The following is a 22,652-nucleotide window of genomic DNA, read 5'->3' on the forward strand; positions in this document are numbered from 1 at the left end:
CCAGAATTGGCAGAAAGGGAGAATATGAGAACTCACCTCACAACAACTACTCCAAATTACCACCCATTATGACAAAATTAACTGAAGAGAAAGGACAATGGTAGATTGTGAGATGAAGGCAACTACTTTTTTTTCTTCGATGAAATCACTTTCATAATCAAAAACAAATCACAACAGTTCCAGCTGTCTGCTGCCTAAGTGATTAGATGAAAGGTTCCTTTCACCACCATAAATAAATAAATCAGAAAGTGGTCAAGGGTCCACACACACACACAAGAAGAGAAAACAAAACAATTTCTTACGTATTTGATGATTCTACAATGATAGCACATAAAAAGTTTTCACCACAGTTTTCAATGAGAAAAATACCCAGCCTTGTATCTTGAATATGCTTTTTCTTTTCCCCCTCTTCAGTTTCGGATGGTGATGCTTCATCATCATCAACCCTTTGTCACTTTCAATCCCACCCCCTTAATTTGCACACACTAGCAAAATCTCATGGCAAAGTGGCAAAAGCTTTGCTTTATGCATGAAGGGCTTAGTTTAATTGATTCATGCTATAACCCTTGAAAGGCAACACTCAACAATGTTCCAGTATCTGCAACCCCTTCTCTATTTCCAAGCTGCGCCTTCTTTCTGTACCTAAAAAGAAAAAGAAAAACCTTTGCTTTATAGAAAGTAGTGGACACCATATATTGATTAATGTATAATAAGAAGTTACTAAGCAAAAGAGATAATCATGTAAAGATGGTAGGGCACAGGGATTATCTTCTGAAATGTCTTTTGCTTTTCAAAAGTATTATAGTCCATCTCTATGCCTGTCACTTTCCCATGTCTGTGTTCCCCCCATTTTCTTCATGGACATTAAGAAAATTCAGAATACATGCAAAACCAGCGGCAGCCAATCAAGAAACTATGATGTGATTACAAATACTAATTATGCTTTTTTTTAACATGTACCTTTATAGCAATTATTTTGCAAGAGGTTAACACATCCTTAACTTTAAACGGGACACTATAAGAGATTATTCAACCATTAGTACTGAAGGCATCTTTACGATACATTAAAGATTTAACAGTCACTGCAATGCAGTTGAGGGACTTTGACTAGTAAACTAAACCCCTATAGTTCAAGTCTATGGGCAGCAAAACAGGGTTCATAGACCCAGTTACAAAATCTCAGCCAAATCTAGAAAATTCCCCTTACCTTACTTAACCATACCATCCATTTATAAACTTTCATTTCAGTGTAGCAGCGAAACAGACTAGAATCTTCTTCTATATTGAACTCAAGTATAAACACAAATCACGCTGCATACATGAACATGATATAAGCAATTTGATGCCATTTATGGTTCTAAAGCCCAGGGTACTTTCCACACAAACAGCAAGAACACAATTAAAGGAGGGGAGAAAACTAATGGAAGGGTGCATTCCACATTAAATGGGCACACATAGGTTGCATCAAGGCAAACAAACTGAGGTTTCAGCATAGCAATGCATAAATCACATTCCTATAAACTGCTACATCAAGCAAGTATGAATATAATAGAAATTTGTGATAACAAAAAGAAAAATATAACATTTATATCTCACTTGCAGATGAGGGACCGCCAATTCCAGTATAGATGAGTCCTAATGATCTCCAGTCGGGAAAACTAAAAAGAATGAGAAGCCATTGCTTACTTTGTAGATGATAGCCCTAAGCGAAGGCATGCTAGTGTCAGGGAGCTCAAGGTATGCCCTGTAATAACTGAAGCCAGTATCAGATAACATCTGAAACATGGCAAAATTGTAGAAATGAAGTACAAAGTCATGGCATTCAGTTAGCACAAAGGAAGACATTTGTTTCTTAAACCTTAGGGTGTATATAATACACTAATACATGCTAATATATTCACATATTCATTAAATATACATGTAAAGCATTGGAAGAACCTTTTAGTCAATTAGTACGCGACACTTGTATCCCTAAAACCCACAACTTTAGAGATTACTGTTCTATGAAGATCTGCTAAATGTGATGACATTAGCCATGGCTCATCAGTGATTTTCCAGGTTATGGAGAGGGAACAAGGTTTTCGAACTTCAATTATCATACCTAGAACAGACCAAATTGAGAAAGTTACTGTTTCATACAAGTACAGAGCCTAACTCTGCTCCCCAGGCAGTTTAGATATAATCACTCGGCTGAAGCATTAAAATTAAATTTATTAGAAAAGAACACGAGCTCACTGGCACGAGGGTTAGCTGTATGTATTTGTGCACCCATGCATCTATGAGAGTATACTTTCATCAAGGCAAATAGCCTTGGCCACCATGTACGCTCTCATACTTTATGCCATCTTATTGCAAGCTTTGTCAGAATTCAACATCAAGAACTTCCTCAATCTAAACACCCGTAAGTGCCAACAATTGACACAGCCAAAGGCTCACCAGTTCTAACAATATTTTTTATCCACGTCATGAATTCACTCCACCAGATCATGCTTACTTGCAGAGTTTTCATACTATCCACACCATTTGAGATGATACAACATCTTCATGCACATAGCAAGTGCAACAGAGGCATATGGATACTCCCCAACACAATTATTGAAAGGGAGCACATCCCAGCCTCCAAGATTAACAGATGGCAAAATTACAGCAGATAAGTTCCATAAAGTTTCTTCATATCTAACAAATTTCAGTGTTACTCTAAGGTAATCTACACCCACCAAAAGGACTGCAATTAATATGAAGGAAAAGAAAATTATCCACGTGGGAAAGAGAATTGAAACATACCACCTTGTCAAGGCTCTTAATTCCTAAGTGCGCTTTCCCGGCATTGAGAAATGACAAATCACAAGATAATGTAACGAAGGCGAGACACTTTCATATTTTCCTAGACTATGTTCTTCCACTGATTATAGGTTTCAGTGTAGTCGCTGTTGTTTTCCTCAATGAATTGGATTTAAGTAGAGGTCAGAGCCATCCTCATATATAGATACAATTGCCTCCAGATTCAGATACAACCACTAGTTTAAAGCCATAACCAGCCCATTTGTTAAAATCTTGATTTAATTATAACCAAGAGTTCCGATATCTCAAGAAAAGATCTATAACAGTGTTCTCAAAGGCACAAGGGGCACTATAGATGCCAGAACCCTTATCTTTCCATCAGCACAAGGCGCAAAGGAAGCATTCACTTGAATGAAATAAAGTGCAAAATACATGTGCCTATGCATATAAATAAAATAAGCTCAAGGTTAATAAATCTGACACTAAACTCTAAAGAGCGGTTCAGTTTATCCAGCAAACATGCAGAATTTTCTTTTTCTTTTGTTGATGAATATGCATGATTTCTCTATAGTCCCATGCATGCTTTGAAAACTCAAACACAATTGAGAAATAGAGAGTTCAAAATTATGTCTTTTTCTACTAAAAAAATAAACATCAAAGAAATCGATGAGAAATTCAATCAGATGCATTTTTTGCATCTACCGTCCAACAAAATGCCCCTAAGCGCACTTGATGCGCACCTTATCAAATGCGCCTCACCCAAAATGGTCTGAGGTGCTTTCGTTGTCTAGTAGTAAAGCGCAAAGCCTAGACATGCTTAGACGCACACCTTAATAACACTAACTCGAAGTGCATTAAGGTGAACTTAAATCTTCTCATACTGTATGCAGACATTATCTCACTCAAAAACCTATAGATCATATAATCCTTTAAGAAATTAATGAGAAACAATTCCCTCCTTAACACAACTGTTGTGAAGTGACCATTCATGCAATGACGAACTCAACCTGCAAACCCACGAGCTCACTTGAAGTTGTGAGCTAAAACAAATCTGCGAGCTCATCAAAAGTTGTGAGCTCACCCAAATACGCGAGCTCCACTTAAGTTGCGAGCACGTCAAAGTGTGAACGGTTAAGGTTTTTGGTGAACCCCCAGGTGAAGAGTGTTAGTACAAAACTCCGGTAAGGAAAATCTCGAACACACGATCAGAACTCGAAAAGAAAAGAAGAAATAGGACAAGGCTCCAAGGCGTGTATCAAGGCACTATCTTTAAGGTTATATTCGCCCCCACTTATCTTCAGTGTGCAAATGAGTTCCAAGCAAATTAACCTCGAGGATACAATGAAGCCAATGACTATTTGCTTTTTGCACTGACGAGAATAGTCCACTATGCACTGAGTAATGTATAACAAAAACTCAATTTCTACAAAAGATTTCTGCAGTAATACTTTATAGAATAATCTAATAATATTAGAAAATGAAGGAAGAGAAGAAATAATATTAGAATTTGTTGATATATTTCCAAATGAAAACCCATTCCTATTTATAGGAATTTTCTTGTCTCTTCATAGAGACATCTTTCAATAGGTGTCTTTATGAATAAATAAATAATAATTATTCATTTAATTTTGTAACTATTCAAATAATATTTTTGAATAATTATAATTCTTTTTAAATAATCAAATGATATAACTTTTGATCAATTACCAAAAGATTTATCTTTTGATTAATTACACCCATTCATTTATAGTTATTGGGATACTATAAATATTTGAAAATGTTCAATAATCTCCCCATTTTCAAAATATTTAGATTTTGATATTCTTGGAAATCAATTTGCATAAATAAATGTGTCTTACGATTGAACCTTCACTTAGTGAAAAACATGTTAAAGTTAATCGAAATTGCATGGTAGACTAAGCTTTGAACCAACTATTCCATTTGATTAACTGAACACATCTCACACAATGATTTCAACATCAGTCAATGCATAGTATCTAGGGACACTATTATGGCCATGTGTCTATGTCCTCTTTTCATGAGTGCTGTCAGAGCCAAGCCCTTAAGCTCCTAGAAGCGGCCACACTTCCACTCACATAGGTAGATCCCATCAAAAGTGTTCCCGTAATTATAACACTCTAACATATTTATGTTATGGGTCCATTAAGAGTATATTATTCATCATTCCCTTATCATTACGCGTACCTAGCACTTTAATCTTAGGATGAATTTATTTATAGTGCTAACAGTCACATACTAATGATGTACTTTGTCTCATTGAACTCAAGACTTGACGTTATACCAAGCGTTGAGTCGAGTTTCCATCATGGGTGACTCTAATTAATAGGCTTGAGTCCCATCCCTTTTGAGGTCCTTTTTACTGCATCTCTAGCAAGACTTTTTGTCAAAGGATCTACCAAATTTTCACTTGACCTCACATAATTAATAGTGATCACTCCATCAGAGATTAATTGTCGGGCATAACTATGTCTTAATCCAATGTGTCTAGTCTTTCCATTATATACTTGGCTATATACCTTTGCTAGAGTAGCGTCACTATCACAACGGATAGAAATAGGTGAAATTGGCTTAGGCCATAAAGGTACATCATAAAGCAAATTTCTTAACCATTCTGCTTCTTTAGATACAGCGGCTAATGCAATAAATTCTGCTGCCATAGTGGAATCAGTAATACATGTTTGTTTCTTGGAACCCCAAGAAATGACTCATCCACCAAGAATGAAGATCCATCCACTAGTAGATGCATGATCTTCCAAACTTGTAATCCAACTAGCATCCGAATACCCTTCTAAAACTGGAGGATATCCGTTATAACACAATCCATAGTTAATAGTTTTCTTTAAGTACCTAAGTACTCTATTCAAAGCTTGTCAATGCAAACTACTTGGATTACTTGTGTACCTACTCAATTTTCCAATAGCATATGCAATATCTGGTCTTGTACAAGTCATTATATATATAAGACAACCAATTAGACTTGCATATTTCAATTGATCAATTTTCCTACCAACATTAGATACTAATTTTAATTGAGGATCCATGGGTGTAGATGCTAGTATACAGTTGAAAAGATCAAACTTTTTAAGCACATTTTCAATGTAATGTGATTGTGATAAAGCTATAGTGCTTTCATCTCGGGTTATTTTAATCCCAAGAATAACATCTGCTACACCCATATCCTTCATAGCAAAGTTGTTTGACAAGAATTTCTTTGTGTTTTCTATTTGTTCCAAATCCGTGCCAAAAATGAGCATGTCATCTACATATAAGCAAATTATGACACCCTTTCCATTATCAAATTTGCTATATATGCATTTATCGGATTCATTTATTTTATAGCCATTAGCTAAAACAACCTTGTCAAACTTTTGGTGTCATTGTTTTGGTGCTTGTTTAAGCCCATATAAAGATTTAACAAGCTTACATACCTTATGCTCTTGTCTGGAACAACAAATCCTTCGGTTGCTCCATGTACACTTCCTCTTCCAATTCACCATTTAAAATGCAGTTTTAACATCCATTTGGTGAACAACCAAATTATATATAGAAGTAAGTGATATTAATAGTCTAATTGTAGCAATTCTTGCTCTTTGGAGCATAGGTATCAAAGTAATCAATACCTTGTCTTTGTGTAAAACCTTTTGCTACCAACCTTGCTTTAAATTTATCAATGGTTCCATCGACCTTCATTTTCTTTTTGAAGATCCATTTACAACCTATTGGTTTGGAACCTGGTGGAAGATTAACTAAGATCCAAGTTTGATTTCCCATTATTGAATCCATCTCATTATTTGTTTCTTCTTTCCAAAAAGCAGAGTCTTGAGATTTCACTGCCTCTTCAAATGTAATAGGATCAGATTCGGTATTATAACAATAAGGTATCTTATTGCATATACTTTCACCTTTTCCTTCTATAAGAAACATAATGAAATCTGGTCCAAAATCTTTGACTTTTTTAATCCTCTTACTTCTTCTTAATTTTTGACAAGATTCATCATTATTATCAATTTGTTTCAATGGAATCTCATTCTCATTTGAAGAATGAATCAATTGTTGTGGTTGTAATTGTCTTGATATAGAATTAAATCTATTTTCATCAAAAATAACATCTCTTGATTCAATAACAGTATTAATTGAAATTGAATCATTTGGTTCAATTACCATGAACCTATATGCCTTGCTATTATGTGCATAACCTATAAATATGCATTCAATTCCTCTTTCACCTAACTTTTTACGTTTAGGTGTTGGAACTTTTACAATAGCTCTACAACCCTAAACCTTCAAATAATTAAGGTTTGGTTTCCTTGTCTTCCATTGTTCATAGGGGTTATTTTAGTTTCCTTATTAGGAACTCTATTCAATATATGACAAGCTGTTAGAACAGCTTCTCCCCAAAAACCTTGTCCAAGACCTGAATATGATAGCATTGAATTTACCATTTCAGTCAAGACTCTATTTTTTCTTTCAGCTACACCATTTTGTTGTGGTGTGTAAGGGGCTGAAACTTGATGGACAATTCCAGTGAGTTCAAAATAACTTGGATTATAGTATTCTCCACCTCTATCCGATCTTAAGCACTTGATAAATGATTCACACTGAAGTTCAACTTCAGATTTATAAACTTTAAATTTATCAAGCGCTTCATCTTTTGAATGCAATAAATATACATAACAACATGCTTGCAAAAGATCATAACGATAGATAAAATAGAATTGATTTGAGAGCATAGCTCAAAATGAATAAACTATCAAGGATAGCAAGAATAAAATGGGAATTAATTGGGAACACGTATCTTGAAAAAGAATGAAGTATTCCAAAAAAATAGTATGAGGACAAGATGCCCTAGATATCGTAGCTTAAACTTCTCTGTACCAACTCTTTGAAAGACCATTTTGAGTTTGACATGTGTTTAGGAGATCTACAAAACTTTGTTGATACCCCAAGATGCTACCTACCATTTCCTGTTGAATCAGGTATAGCAAGATCATCACATGTCCCGATTTGATCAAAATTTAAGCTGCTCTGATCGCCTCATGCCCTAATTTGATCCAAAATTTGAGTCGCCCATTTTCGGGTTTTCAACTCAAGCCCCTTTGGTCTCAAGGTGCCCTTTGCGGGTTTTCACATTGGCCTCTCCTTTTTCACTCATTTTTCTTTTCTTTTCTTTTTTCATTAATTTTCTTTTTTCATCTTTTTTCTTTTTTTTTCTTTTTTATTTCATTTTTGAATCTGAACTCATAGGATTAGGCATGTCATTGTTATCCCTTCCGATCAAGACTAACGCTTTTCCAGATAAGGCCTTTCACATAAGGTTCTTCCCATCTCGGCATGAAGTTCTTTTTGTATGGGAAGGATCTTCTTCGATACCAGGTCCTCTCATGGAAACCTTTAGGGTGAGCTTTTTAGCTCGTATCATTTGCTTTTAGCTCATTTGACCATGATGGATAACTTTAAACATTCTCCTTCAATCAGGATTGGATGCGAAAACTTAGAGAGAAAGACTCTTATCTTCAATGGGCAAAACTGCAATAGGCCAAAGAGACATGCATTGTCCCAGCAGAGTTTTTTTACGCCGTTCTCTTTCTGGATGATCTAGTGTATTGTCAGATATGATCCTTCTCGGCATTCTATACTGACATGATTTCTTCAAAAATTTACTGACTGTCAATTTTGTGACATTGGCATATGAAGCAGCTTCTACCTACTTAGTAATTGACAACTGCAAAGATAAATTGTTGATCGCCGAAAATTTTGGCAAGATTGGCTCAATGACATTCATGCCCCACATAGGGAGGAGTAGTGGATTCCAATGATTCTTTATAGGGTAGGATTTGTTTTTTCATCTTGTTCTACCCTCCTCAATAAATACGGAGATAGGCTACAGTCTATGTCATCTTCGAAGTCATGGGATTCCTCTAAACACATGTCTCGCTCAAAAGGAGATTTTGAGTCTGTAGTAGTGTCATTCATGTCCTTGATATCTGGGAACCTATTGTAGGTACAAGAGAGTATACAAAGAATGTATGAATTTAAGAATAATTATCTGCACAGTATAATTATGAATGAATGAATGATTTGGAAGAAAGAATGAAAGATTAAAAATAATTATTCATAAAGAATAAAAGAATATTGGCTCAAAAATGATCGCAAATTTCATTAAAATAACGATGTTCAGACATGAGCCTATTTCACAAAAGAGTTCTTATTGCTTCAGGCTAAAAGTAACAAGTTTGTTCTGAATATTACTCTAAGTAGGCTCTAAATACTACAGAGACTTCTTTTACAGTCTGATTTATTTAGAATATTTCCAAGTTTATAAGGGCTGACATCTTAACAAAGTCCCTTCTTCAATTGTGTCTTCATGCATGTCATGGATGTGAACACTCCCCAACATCTCTTCATACATCGCATTCACCTTATTGTCAATCATGATTGGGTAGCAGATTTTCTGCAGTAGATGAGTCACCCAACTTGACAATACCCATGTTGATGAGTTTTTCAACTAGTTTTTTTAAGGTGATGCAATTCTCTATTGAGTGCCCCGTAATTCCTGCATGGTAGTCACATTGTGTGTTCGCATCATACCACTTTGGATACGGAGGTTGTGGGGGTTTTGAGTAGGAAGGGGAAACAACATGCGCATCGAATAAATTTTGATACAGCTCTTCATATGACATTGGAATTGGTGTGAACTGGAGCTTCTCAGTACCTGGTTTCACTCCAGGTTCTTGTCTCAATGAGCCTTGTTGGTTAGCGACCATTTTTCTTGGCTGATTCACCGTAATTGGTTTTGAATAACCATTGCTATATGTACTCGTGTTGTTGACCTCATTATCTTTGTGCTTTGGGGTTGATCTCTTGATACCTTCTTCCGCATTTATCTTTCCACTTCTTATTGCATTTTCAATCATTTCACCAGACATCACTACATCTGAGAAGCTCATGGTAGCACTTCCTAACATGTGGTTAATGAACGGTGCTTTCAGAGTGTTGATGAAAAGCATCGTGGTTTCTTTCTCCAAAAGATGTGGCTGGACTTGCATCGCTACCTCTCTCCATCTTTAGGCATATTGCCTAAAGCTCTCACTTTGCTTCTTTTCCATGTTTTGCAATGTGATTCTATCGGGTGTCATATCTGTCACATGGTTGTATTGCTTCATGAAAGCCTGTGCCAAGTCCTTCCATGAATGGATGTTGGCGCGGCTTAACTGGTTGTACCACTTAGCTGCAGACCCGATCAGACTGTCCTGGAAGCAGTGGATCAACAGTTGATCATTATTGATGTATCCAGCCATCCTTCGACAGAACATAGTGATATGAGCTTTAGGACAACTAGTACCGTTATACTTTTCAAACTCCGGCATTTTGAATTTGAGAGGGAGTGCTAGATCAGGTACCAAACTCAAGTCCTTGGCGTCGATTCTGCAACGATAGTCGATGTTCTCCATGGCCCTGAATTTTTCCTCTAACCATCTACATCGATCCTCAAGTTGTTTTGGCAGGTCCATTCTTGCCTTTTCTATTTTCGCCATATCATCGAGATCAGGGACCACCGGATTGGTGGGGCTGTCCCCGGGATTAGAACCCGAGCCTACTTGAAAGTGCATTGGTACCGAGGTGCCAACCCGATATTGAGGTCCAGATGTTCCTTGAGGGCACACATCTAATCGTGCCTGGGTACTTGTCGGGGTAAAACCTGGAGGATAAACAAGGTCCTCCTGATCAACTCCCAAATTAATTACAGGGCTCTTTCCTTTATCAGCCAATAATTGAGCCAGTTGGCTCATAATTCTTTGGGATTCCCGCGCGTCCTGCTGAATTTTATCCAATTGTTCTTGCATCTTATCCTGTATTTCTTTTTGCATTTGTTCCAGCCTTTCTAACCTCTGATCCATTGCTTTTGTTTGGCGACGGGTACCGTAATGATATGTGGTTGGTGGATTCTTGTTGGTTTCCAGGGTAACTGAAATAATTTTACCTAATTAGGGTCACTTCGTGAAAATCTAATGCATATGATGCAATGTAATGAAAATGTATGAAATGAATGAAAAAGAGACGTTGATTCTTGGTTCAATTCTATTAGAACAACTTTACTAGAAAACAAATCTCTTTACATAAAGCGGATATATATACGGTTTTGCCCTCATAGGCGGAGTCATTTGATCCTCTTCTTCATTTGAGCGTTAAGATAAGTTTCACGAACTCTTCAAAAAGGATGTCTTTTCTATCTCCTTTTTACTTGATCCGGGCCATGACTCGTTGCTTACTCAACCTTGTGATGCTCGTTGGCTTCTCTTTTAAGAAAGTTCAGTAGCTCTCGAATAATCCTTGTCACCTTGAATTCTTGGGTAACGGAGCAATGGTTGTGTAGTCCTCCATTAAACTATCATCCCTCTCTTATCACATTTTCTTGGACCATATTCGGACAACCGTATTATTATCCACTTTATCAAGAAACCCATTTCCTTATGACCAGCTCTCTATTTTACAACTGAACGTAAATCAACACCTCTTTTTATGATGAAAATGCAATGCAATCACAACCAAAAAGACAACAGGTTAGTACAAAGTAAAAGCAAGCAAGAATAAATAGAACACCTATTCGGGTGACCACTAGGGGTTTGAAGTAGTTCTTGATGCGGTCGTTGAAAGCACCAAAAATATCCTATCCCTAATAAATAATGAAAAGAATAGTAAAAGGGAAGTAGGGTCAAATCCTCAGGGACTGGACTTGCAAAATATCTTGTTTCGTGATATCCCAGCAAGAGTCTTGCCCAAGACAACTGCGTTCTAAAAAAATAAAAACAATAGAAGAATTAAATTGTTGGATCTAGAAACGAAAAATAAAATAAAAGTAATTAAGAATATTGAATTGAAAATTAGAAAAAAATAAAAAATAGAGTTGAGAGAAAGAAAATTCTTATGGGAGATTCCAGCCTCCAGTTGTCTCGTTCCGCCTTGGGTTAAATCCTCGGCTTTTAGATGATCCTTCCCAAACCGAATAAGCCGGTTATAGTGGAAGAGGACGCCTATGACCACCAGCTCCAATGATTTAGACTTACAATTTGGTGGAACCTGACTCTAGCCAACAATCGCTTCTGTGGGATCGTCTTATGCTAGATCAACGCTTCTCAATGGCGAATCCCACGCCATTTTGTCTCTTGGGCTCGCCAACCTCGACGCAGAAGCTAACGAACCGATCGTGCAACCTTCCCAAAACATACAAAGCGGTCGCCTTTGCATACGTTGAAAAGCTTACTTCTTAAGGGACATGGACGGAAGTGTCATCCGTGAAAGTGAGAAACGATGAATACTCGTTGAGAAGGCTAAGTACGGATTCTAAGCCTCAATAACCCTTTTGGGGATTTTTGACAACCTTCGGCTAGATGGTTTAGTGGCTCATGGTTGTGGTAGAAAAGAAAATAAATAAAATAAAAATAAAGATTTTATTGAAAAGAAATATGAAAAGAACAAAAGCCTAGACTTTTGGGAGAGAGTGTTACTGAGAAAAAGAAAAGATGGGCTCCCTTTTAAGTCACTTCACCCCCTATTTATAGTGCTAGGGGAGATATTCTAATTCTACTTAAATTCCTAAAAGATAAATACATTTAATTGAAGATAAATAAAGATAAAATAAAATCCTAAAAATAATCCTTAATAATTATCTCAATATTAATTATCCTAATATAATAGAGTTTAATAAAATAAAATCTCTTCTTTTTGCATTTCAACCCTTGTGTCCTCCATGCTTGCACTTTTGGCACCAACTTTTCCTTGTGTCGCACATTGGCCAATTTTATCTCTAAATTCACGCTTTTGGCCCTTAATTTCACTTTTGCCTCAAATTTAGTCCCTATGAGATAAAAGATCATAAATAGCTCAAATTAGCAGGATCATACTCAGAATAAATACATAATTAATACATAAAAATACGTTATTCTAGAGTGTTATCAGTTCTACCTAGGGTAGGCTCTTAGGTTCACTACATGAGGTTCGGCTCTAAAGTGAAGGTACCTGAACCAGCAGATTCCTCGATCCTCACTCATTATAGGCTCATACGGATCGAGTTCGATTCAGGGGAATACATTTCCCTATGGCTGCACGGAGATGAAAATCTTACGAAGACATAGGTACGGATGTATCCCGAAAGCGATCCGCTATCCTGCACGGAGGTGAAGACCTCACGAAGGAAATAACTTCTCACTCCCACTTAAAAGGTGTAACCCACGGTCATGCAATGCAATTCAGCAGTATACCAAACTTAAACTACCACAACAATCAAATCACAATGAAAAAAAAACCGAAATAAAGATGCATGAAATGCAATGAAAGGATCGCAAATTTAAACCAAATTTTTAATTTTCGACAACAAGACAAAAGGTAATCAACTCGTGGCTTGACTCACTGATTTTGGCTCCCCAGTGGAGTCGCCAAGCTGTTGACACCATTTTTTTGATGAAAACGGGGTCGACTTGGTTTTTAAAATAAAAACGGAAATGGGAGTCGCCACCAATCCTTTTTTTGATGAGGTGTGATCGGGTCACCTCGAAAAGTGGTTGTTTTTAATAAACGATTTAATTTTTATTAAAACAACGATTTTGGTCTGCGAAATTCAGAAAAACGGGTTCGGGAGTCGGTTACGCACGAGGAAGGGTTAGCACCCTCGATACGCCCAAAATTGGTACCTAGTTGATTACTTAATGTCTTGGTGTCGAAAATTAAAAACTCGAAAAGAATTTAAAAATACGATTCTTCTTTATATTGCATTATTAAAAAAAATTTACTTGGATAAATCAAAATGGAAAATGCCTTCTTATCTCAAGTAACAAGATGTCACATTCAAGAAGTTAGGACACGACACCTCGTATTTTGAGAGTAAGCTTGCATATATTTTTTGTTTAAACCTCATTTATTTCAATTTTAAAATGATATCGAAGCCCAGTAAGTTAGGGCACGATTTCTCGAATTTTCTAAATATAGAATATTACCTTTATTTTTTGAAATTTTATATGTTTGGAAATTTAAAAGGATATTTTGCTATTTAGGTTTAACGAGAAAATCGAGACCCAGTAAGTTAGGGTACAATTTCTCGAATTTCCAAAATACAAAATATTGCCTTATTTAGCAAAATTCCATTTCGAATAATAGCGGGTAATCTATATGAAGGTAGGCATTTGTTTTGTTTGGAATAAAATAAAGTAACCTAAGTTGGATAATTATGTCGGAGTTTAATTTACAATATGAGGACATGGAATAACAATATAATAAACATGGAATAATAGTACATGGAAAAATTACACAAATGTATGACAATAATATGAAAATATGAGTAAACTAATTATGGTACACACAATGACAATACACACTCAACATACATTATTTGAATACTAGCACTAATAAATAAAGACGAATGAATTAAGCAATAATTTTTAAAAAGGTATAAAACAAACTAAAATCAAATAAAATGTAAAAAAATGATGATGATGAGTTTAAAATAGATAAGGCAAAACAAGTGATTTGAGGTTAATATATAAAAACAATTTTAAAAGGATGACATATATAAATAAAACAAGTGATGTACATATATATATATATATAAGTATAAAATAATATAAGAAAAGAAAAAATCTAAAAAAAAGCAAATAAAGCATTTTAAAATAAATATGTTGCATTTAAAAGGTGTTCAAAACTATTTTTAAATAATAAAACACGAATCTGGACTGAAATGAATGCGGGTAAAACAACCAGGGACTAATCCTGGAATTATTCCGGAAGTCCCATGCACAGCGTTTCATTGGGACTGAAATGAATTAACCGCGAAACCTTCAGGGTCAAATTAAAATTTAAAAAAGGATAAAAGGGCTGCATTGAACACAAGCATCAAATCAAAGGGACCCGAAGCGCAAATAGCCCATTCGGCCTTGAAAACGCGCGGATCCTCCGCTAAACGGGTCGGGTATTCGGGTCAGACGTGAAACGACGTCGTTTTGGCCATTGTTGCCTAAACCCAAAACGGCGTCGTTTTAGAATCAATATAAATGAAAAAAATAAACAAAAAAATTCAGTTTTCCCCCACCCCACTAAAAAATCAGAGAGCTCTCAAAAACTCTCTCTCGGCCTCTCCCAAATCCAGCCGTCAGGCCTTGCCTGCGCCGGCGCGATTCCACCGTAAGCGGTAGTCCGATCGACACGGAGAACGTGTTCCCGGCCCGTCCCGATTTCGACAAACAAAAGGGCCAGCGAAGGGCCCTTCAGGCGGCCCCAGGTGACCGTTCCTCTCCCTCTTCCCCTTTTTATTTCTTTATTAATAGTTTTTTTTAAAATCGATTTTAAAAAACGATAAATAAAATAAATGAATGAAACAAAAGGGAAACAGCAACCTTTTTATTTGATTTCTAATGTGTGTTTTTCTTTTTACAAAGAAAATCGAAGAAGACGAAATACAATAACAAGTTTCGGCCTTTATAGCCGATTTCAAACTCTTAAATCTATTGTTTTTGTCGTTTTTTATTTGTTGTTTTCTGCTTTGTTGGTTGCGTGTGGCTCTCTGTTTGCAGGTGTTAGAAGGCGTGGACACGTGAAGCCGGCGATTGGCGACGGTGGCGGTGGCGTGCGTGAGGGAGCCTTGGCAGAGGCATGCGGCACTAGGGTGGTGCCCTAGGGTTAGGGAACCCTAGGGTTTTCTGAAAATGTTAAACATTTTGGGCCATTGGGCCACCTAGTTTTCTTATTTTGGGTTTGGGTTGTTTGGGCCCTGTTGTAAGTGGACTGTTTATCTTTGGACCTATTTTGCTTTATTATTTGGGCCCCGGGCAGATCTTGGGCTTTACAGATTTAATTGGAAGTGATTATGTGGCTAATAGTAACCTTTCGGAGTTGCGATTGATACATGATTTATATAAGCAAGATTTACAACTCAAGTTTCGACATGCCCCGCAAGACCATAATAGACTGGCAGGTTGTATGGCCAAAGCTGCTTCTAGTGATCTTAATAGGTTGTTGGTGTTTGAATATCTACCTGCTCATGCTTGATCTGTGTTTGAAGATGATGCCCACCAAGCATTAGAAGTTATAGGCCTTCATCAGGCTAATTGTAATTAGTTCTTTGAACTTATCTATCTTTATTTACCAAAAAAAAAAACCAACCTTACAATTAGACCTGTCCATGGGCCGGGCGGCCCGGCCTGATGGCCCGCCCGAAATATGGGAGGGTTTGGGTAAAAATATAAACCCGAAATATGGGCTTGGGCAAAATTTAGGCCCGTTTAAAAAATGGGCCGGGCCTCGAGCAAGATTTTTTTGGCCCGGGCCTGGCCCGAAAAATATTAAATATATATTTTTTATTTTTAAAATATAGTAGCTTTTTATTTTAAGTTTATTTACTTTCATTTCCTTGACTAGTGTTACAAAATAATAATAAAACATCAAGTTTGTTTTACTAATCAAATGTTAGATTTTGTTACAACAATTAATACAATTAATACAATTAATAATTTGATAAATTTACTAATCAAATGTTAGATTTTATTACAACAATTAATACAATTAACAATTAATAATTTGATAATTTTACTAACAATTAATTTTAATAACAATTAGTTTTAATTTTATTAAAAAATAATTTTAATTTTAATTAAAAACGGACTGGGTCGGGCCGGGCTCGGACCCCATATTTTTTCTTCGGGCTGGGCCCGGGCCTAGTAAACGGGCTGAAAATTTTCCGTGGGCCCAACCCATGGACAGGTCTACTTACAATCCCCTCAATTCTTTATAATTAACATTTCATTCAATTTATTACATACTATCAAGAATAATGTATTTTTCGTTTCAATAAAGTGTTTTATATTTATTTAAATTTACGTAAAATACAATTTTGATCAAAATTTTCATTTCACAATATTAAATTTTTAGCAACTACTAATATTTTGAATTTTTACACGCACCTAAAATTTCAAGTTTTCTAGCTAAACTTTACAATCAAACTTAGATTATCTTCTTCAAGATTATTCTTAATCAAATATGAATTGATCATTAATCATGTTTTATTTTTGTTGGACAAAACACGTTAGCGAACAAATATAAATATAAATATAAATATAAATATAAATATAAATATAAATATAAATATAAATATAAATAAATTATATAAACAAATAAAACAACTTAAAAAAAACAAATATTTATATTTATGTAAAAAAAATCAGATTTAAATACAATTAAATAAACAAGATATTTGGAAAACCAAAAATCGAATAAAAGAAATTGAGTTTTACTAGATGTTGAGACCTGTTTACACAGTTTCCTTAAGATAGATTCGGCCGCTCCTATGGTATTTGGAGAAACGTTGGTTGACTGTCTCCCAGAATATAACAACAAAATGATCGCGATAGTAGTACCTTTGCAGTGATTAGCGAACAAATCTTGCCTTCCTCTATCACGGAAACGAATGAAAATATGGAGAGAAAAAGAGAAGAATTTCTGGGAGCAAAAAAAAATTCTATTGAATTTCGATGTGTGTGTAAAGAATTCTTTAAGCTTTTATTGACATTTAATATGGTGGAATTTCAGAAATTTAAAAATTTCCATGAATAAAGATGCAAATGTTTCCATTAAAGGAGCCTTTAAATCAATTTAAATAAAATCAAATCAAATTAAAAATCAATCTGATTAGAATAAAATCAAATTGAGATATTTTTCCTTTTAATATAAAATATGTATTGGGCTAAAATATTCGTTTTACGTCGTACAGGTGCGCCCCTAACCTAGTAGTAGGTTTGGACTTACACCTCTTGCGCGCAATGCGAAATTTTAAGTTTAGTCATTCAATTACTTTTAAGTGGGTTCTCATATATATGTATATATATATCTCACACTTGGCATTTAACTAATGTGGGATTTAAGTTTTTCTTTTCCTCAACAAATATTCACAAGTGGCTTACTTTAAACATCAATTTCTCATTCATCACTCAACCATTTTGAGCATATGATATACCGTTGTAAAGGTCTCATGGAATAGAATATAAAACCATAATTTTATGATTCAACTCTTCACCTTTACCAATCGAAAATATTCTTCAAAGTTTTCAAAAATTACAAATTTTCCAACCGTTCTAACTATTTAATGCAATTTTTAAATATACGTTTAGTATATAATTGAATTTTTTATGTACAAATTCCAGACTTCATAATTATTCTTCCTCAAGGGTCTGAACAGTAATTAAAAGGCAGCTTTATTAAATTTAATCATTTTAATTTATAAATTATCAATATAAAATAATAATTATTTTATAGCATAAAATTTGAAAGTGAGTCATGCAAATTATAGCGTCCCATTATTCTTATTCAAATATTTTCGGTGTCCCAATCTTAATGTTGAATTTGAATAGAGAATAATTTAATATGAAACCAAATTTGTCTAATGATGGATGCGATAGAGCATTGAAACTTTGTTTGTGATTTCAAAGAATTTTAATTGATTTTTGAGGAAAAAGGGTTAATCAAAGGTAACACCAGTAATAATGTCAACTTCTATAGAATAGAAGAGTAGTAGAAAATATAGAGAGTGCTTAGGATTTTGTAAAAGCAAATATACATATTTTAATTATTTGTTTAAAATAGTCCACTTTTTTTTTTATGTTTTCAAAATAAGTTAAATATTAATATTTAACATGATGTAACTTAAGAAAATCAACATTGTTTATGTTTTTTATCACATATATTATTTTGTAATTTGATGTATATATAATTTTTTAAACTAATGAAATATTTAAAATTATAATATTATTAAAACATTTGTCAAATTTTATTTAGAGCTTATAATCAACATTAAAATAAATATTTTAATTTACATTTTATAACAATTGTCTTTTATTTTTATATAATTTTTTAAATCAATTGTCATTTAAACAATTTTAAGTAATTAAATAATATGTTAATGTAGGAAACGAAAAAGAGAAACCATTTCTAAAGGAGTTTGTTTTAATCACTCCTACTTGACTAACCCATTTTCCCAAAAACCCTAAATAAATATTTTAAACGAATTCATTCTCTCCATCCTCTCCTCCCCAAACCCTAAAAGAACCGGCGCTCCCTCCCCTTCCCAACAATGGTGAAAAGGAGCAAAAGTAAGCAAAGCTCAATTCTCTTAGTTTTCTGTTTCCCTTTTATCTTTCTTTAAGGAAGTATTTGTTTTATAGTTATGGTTATATGATTTTGCAGAAAGCAAGAGCAAGAGGGTTTCACTTAAGCAAAAGTACAAGGTTATAAGAAAAGTAAAGGAGCATCACAAGAAGAAAGCTAAGGAAGCGAAGAAGTTGGGATTGAACCGTAAGAAAAAGGTTGAGAAAGACCCTGGCATCCCCAATGATTGGCCTTTCAAGGAACAAGAGCTCAAGGCTCTCGAGGCTCGTCGAGCTCGGGCACTCGAGGAATTGGAGCAAAAGAAAGCTGCCCGAAAGGAGAGGGTATTGTTTCAATATCCTTTTCACTGAAAACAAATTCGTTCTTTATACACTTTTACTTTTTTTTTTGGGGGGGTGGCGGCAGGTTTTTTTAAATTGGAATATTTCATGGATAGTGGTGTATTGAAGGAATGAGTTTGATGCCGAGGGGGAGGTTTAATTTTGAGTTTTAACACGCTCTCTAGTTTGTAGTTGATTAAGCCCGTTAAGATCATGTCTATATGATAACCTTTGACTTTTCCATTTTTGTTTTCAGTAACTTATGTTGCTTTTCACTGTCAATGTTGAATTATTTTTTATGGTTTAAGTGTTGTTATGATTCTAAATGTTATTTGAAGTTTCAATTGTTTACTTTTGAACTTTTATGATTGCCAGGCAAAAAAGAGGAAGATGGGTTTACTTGAGGATGATGACAAGGAACGTATTGAAGAGGGAAAGGGAATTAATGATTCTATCGGAACTACTAAAGCCCGGGGTAAGTTGATATTAAGGTAGAGATTGATTTGCTCTTGGTGGATGGATCAGATATTTTGACGTTTGTCTTCTTATTTGCAGATAGCTCAGATAGAGCTTTCTACAAGGAGTTGGTTAAAGTCATTGAAGCATCAGATGTCATTTTGGAAGTCCTAGATGCGCGAGATCCCCTCAGTACACGTTGTATTGATATGGAAAAGATGGTGATGAAATCCGGTCCTGATAAGCACCTGGTGTTGCTTTTAAATAAAATTGGTAAATTCTATTTTTCACTTTCCCTATCTACTCAATGCTTTCCCTTGTGAGATGAATATGTCAACCTTAAGAAATTCTGGGCATCCTCACTCTGTCTCAGAGATAGAAGGGTAAATTTCCACACAGGGACCATTTTATTTCTTAACCTTCTGATATATAGCTGGATTTGGAATATGTTAAGTTTAAGGAACTTCTAGGCATCCTACCTCGGTTGAAATTTCACACAAGGATCATTCCACTTAACATCTGGATGTATTGTTGGATTTTGCAATGTCATTGTATCTGTATGTTCTAGCAAATATTAGGGCGTTGCTTCTATTACTTTTTCTCCTTACGTTGTTCTTTTAATTTTTTGTTGACTCTTTACAATGAAACCTTGCATTTCAGATCTTGTTCCTCGACAAGCTGTTGAAAAGTGGCTCAAATATCTTAGGGAAGAGTTACCAGCTGTTGCCTTTAAGTGCAGCACACAAGAACAGAGATCAAACTTGGGGTGGAAATCTTCTTCAAAGGCAGCAAAGCCTAGCAATCTTCTGCAAACTAGTGATTGTCTTGGAGCAGAAACTCTCATTAAATTGCTGAAAAACTACTCTAGAAGTCATGAGGTACATTCAATTGTTGTTTTGAGGCTGCAATATAATTTTCTCTCGTTGTTGATTCTTAGCAGTAATTCCATCCTCTATGTTAGATACTCTTCTGGTTATCTGCCTGTTCAAATTCATGACTTTGAATCCCTTCTTGTAATACAAATATCAATGTCATTGTGTAACTTATTTTTGCAGATAAAGAAGTCCATAACTGTGGGTGTTATTGGCCTGCCTAATGTTGGCAAGAGTAGCCTAATTAACAGCTTGAAAAGATGCCACGTTGTCAATGTTGGTGCTACTCCAGGGTTGACAAGATCAATGCAAGAGGTTCAATTGGACAAGAATGTAAAATTATTGGATTGTCCTGGTGTTGTTATGCTTCGATCTGAAGGGAACGATGCGTCAATAGCTCTTCGAAACTGCAAAAGAATCGAGAAGCTGGATGATCCAGTTGGCCCAGGTATTTCAACCAGTGAAATTTGTGTTTCATATAGCTGACTGCAACTATATGCATTAAGGCATAAGCTAGACTTTCTGCAATGTATATCTTAATAGGAAAGGTTTTGAAATTAATATATCTTTTCTAATGCCATTCATTTCATAGAAGATGAATAAAATTGATTATGATGTGGGTGTGCTAACTTTGTTAGAAATATACAAGAGGGAATATAGGAGAAATAAATATGAGACTTAGGTCCCAAGTTAAGTGAGAATGTAAACGAGTTGTGGAATTACACTGACATCAAATCCTCCTACAAAATTACGATTGACTATTGAAATATGCTGCGGCATGATAATGGAAATTGAAGTGCATTGCTTGTCTGGGCAGGAATCTGTGAATAAGAGATCATTTAAGTCTCCCACTATTGGTAATATCTTGACAGAAATGAGCTAGCAATACTAATTTGTAATTCTCCTTTGTCAACAATGCAGTCAAAGATATTCTCAAGCGTTGTCCTGAAAGACTCTTGGTAACAATATACAAGATCCCTGGCTTTCAGTCAGTTGATGAATTCCTTCAGAATATTGCCACTGTAAGGGGTAAGCTTAAAAAAGGTGGTATCGTGGATGTTGAAGCTGCTGCAAGGATCATTTTGCATGACTGGAATGAAGGTCTGTGTGTCAATACATTTTCTGGCGGGCTGTTTTACCTGTCTTAACTTAGAAAATCCGAAAATGGATAAATTAATTGTTAACTTTTCTAATATATTTGGTATACTTCAGGTAAAATTCCATATTACACCATGCCTCCTGTTAGAAATCAAGAACCTTCTGAGGCGAGGATTGTTACTGAGCTTGGGAAAGAATTCAATGTTGATGAGGTTTATAACACTGAATCTTCATTCATCGGAAGTCTCAAGTCAACCGATGATTTCCATTCTGTTGAAGTTCCTGCTAGCCACCCTCTCAAGTTTGATGAGGCTATGCTAGAGGTTTGTAATTGCTCTTTGAGGACACTTTTGTGGTTTAATCTTAGTTTTGCATGTTAATAGATGGAATAGCTTGAACTAATGGTGTTATATAAATCTGTTGGATATTTGCGCACCACAGGATAATGCCCAACCCTTGCAATCAATTGAAGGTGATGAAAAGCAAGAAGATACATCTGGTAATGGTGGTAATGATGAGCAGATGGCTTCTGAAGAAGAAGATGCTGAAAAGGCAAAGTCAAAATCTGCCACAAGCAGGCAAAATGAGAAGCTGTATGCAGTAGAAGGCATGCTGAACACAAAGATGAAAAGAGCTGAGAATAAGAGAAGGAAAAAAGCCAAAAATAAATTAACCTCATGGGATGAAGCTATGGATGATGATGATGATAATTATGACTTTGGTGTGGATTATGTTAAGGGAAAGGAGCAAAACTAGTGGAGGAGTTCCAATGTCAGGTGTTGAAGTTGATGAGTGATGAGAACTAGACATACCTAGAAAATTTTATGCAGACACTGAAGGTGTTGGATCCATGCAGGATCAGAAATTTTGTTTAATCGATGTAATTCCTTTCAATGCTGTCACTTGTTAAAGTGTTATTTAATGAATGCTTACATACTTTTTAAGAACCTGAACGTATAAA

At 35.2% G+C, this 22,652-nt stretch overlaps 1 protein-coding gene and 1 long non-coding RNA gene across 2 annotated transcripts; one reads left to right on the forward strand and one right to left on the reverse strand.

Moving 5' to 3' along the window:
- Positions 1 to 105: 105 nt before the first annotated feature.
- LOC128042460 (uncharacterized) lies at positions 106 to 3,183 on the reverse strand. The gene is made up of 3 exons (XR_008197994.1): positions 2,785 to 3,183; positions 1,597 to 1,753; positions 106 to 642 (listed from the first exon to the last, which is right to left on the reverse strand). It is a non-coding gene; the product is annotated as an uncharacterized LOC128042460 (long non-coding RNA).
- Positions 3,184 to 18,762: 15,579 nt separating this feature from the next.
- LOC105799052 (guanine nucleotide-binding protein-like NSN1) lies at positions 18,763 to 22,638 on the forward strand. The gene is made up of 9 exons (XM_012629387.2): positions 18,763 to 18,929; positions 19,024 to 19,268; positions 19,641 to 19,740; positions 19,821 to 19,994; positions 20,382 to 20,599; positions 20,777 to 21,041; positions 21,515 to 21,694; positions 21,806 to 22,014; positions 22,133 to 22,638. The coding sequence occupies exons 1-9, from the start codon at positions 18,911 to 18,913 to the stop codon at positions 22,445 to 22,447; spliced, it is 1,725 nt and encodes a 574-aa protein (XP_012484841.2). The 5' UTR covers positions 18,763 to 18,910; the 3' UTR covers positions 22,448 to 22,638.
- Positions 22,639 to 22,652: the final 14 nt, after the last annotated feature.

Source organism: Gossypium raimondii, chromosome 7 (assembly GCF_025698545.1).
Source record: "Gossypium raimondii isolate GPD5lz chromosome 7, ASM2569854v1, whole genome shotgun sequence".
NCBI lineage: Eukaryota > Viridiplantae > Streptophyta > Magnoliopsida > Malvales > Malvaceae > Gossypium > Gossypium raimondii.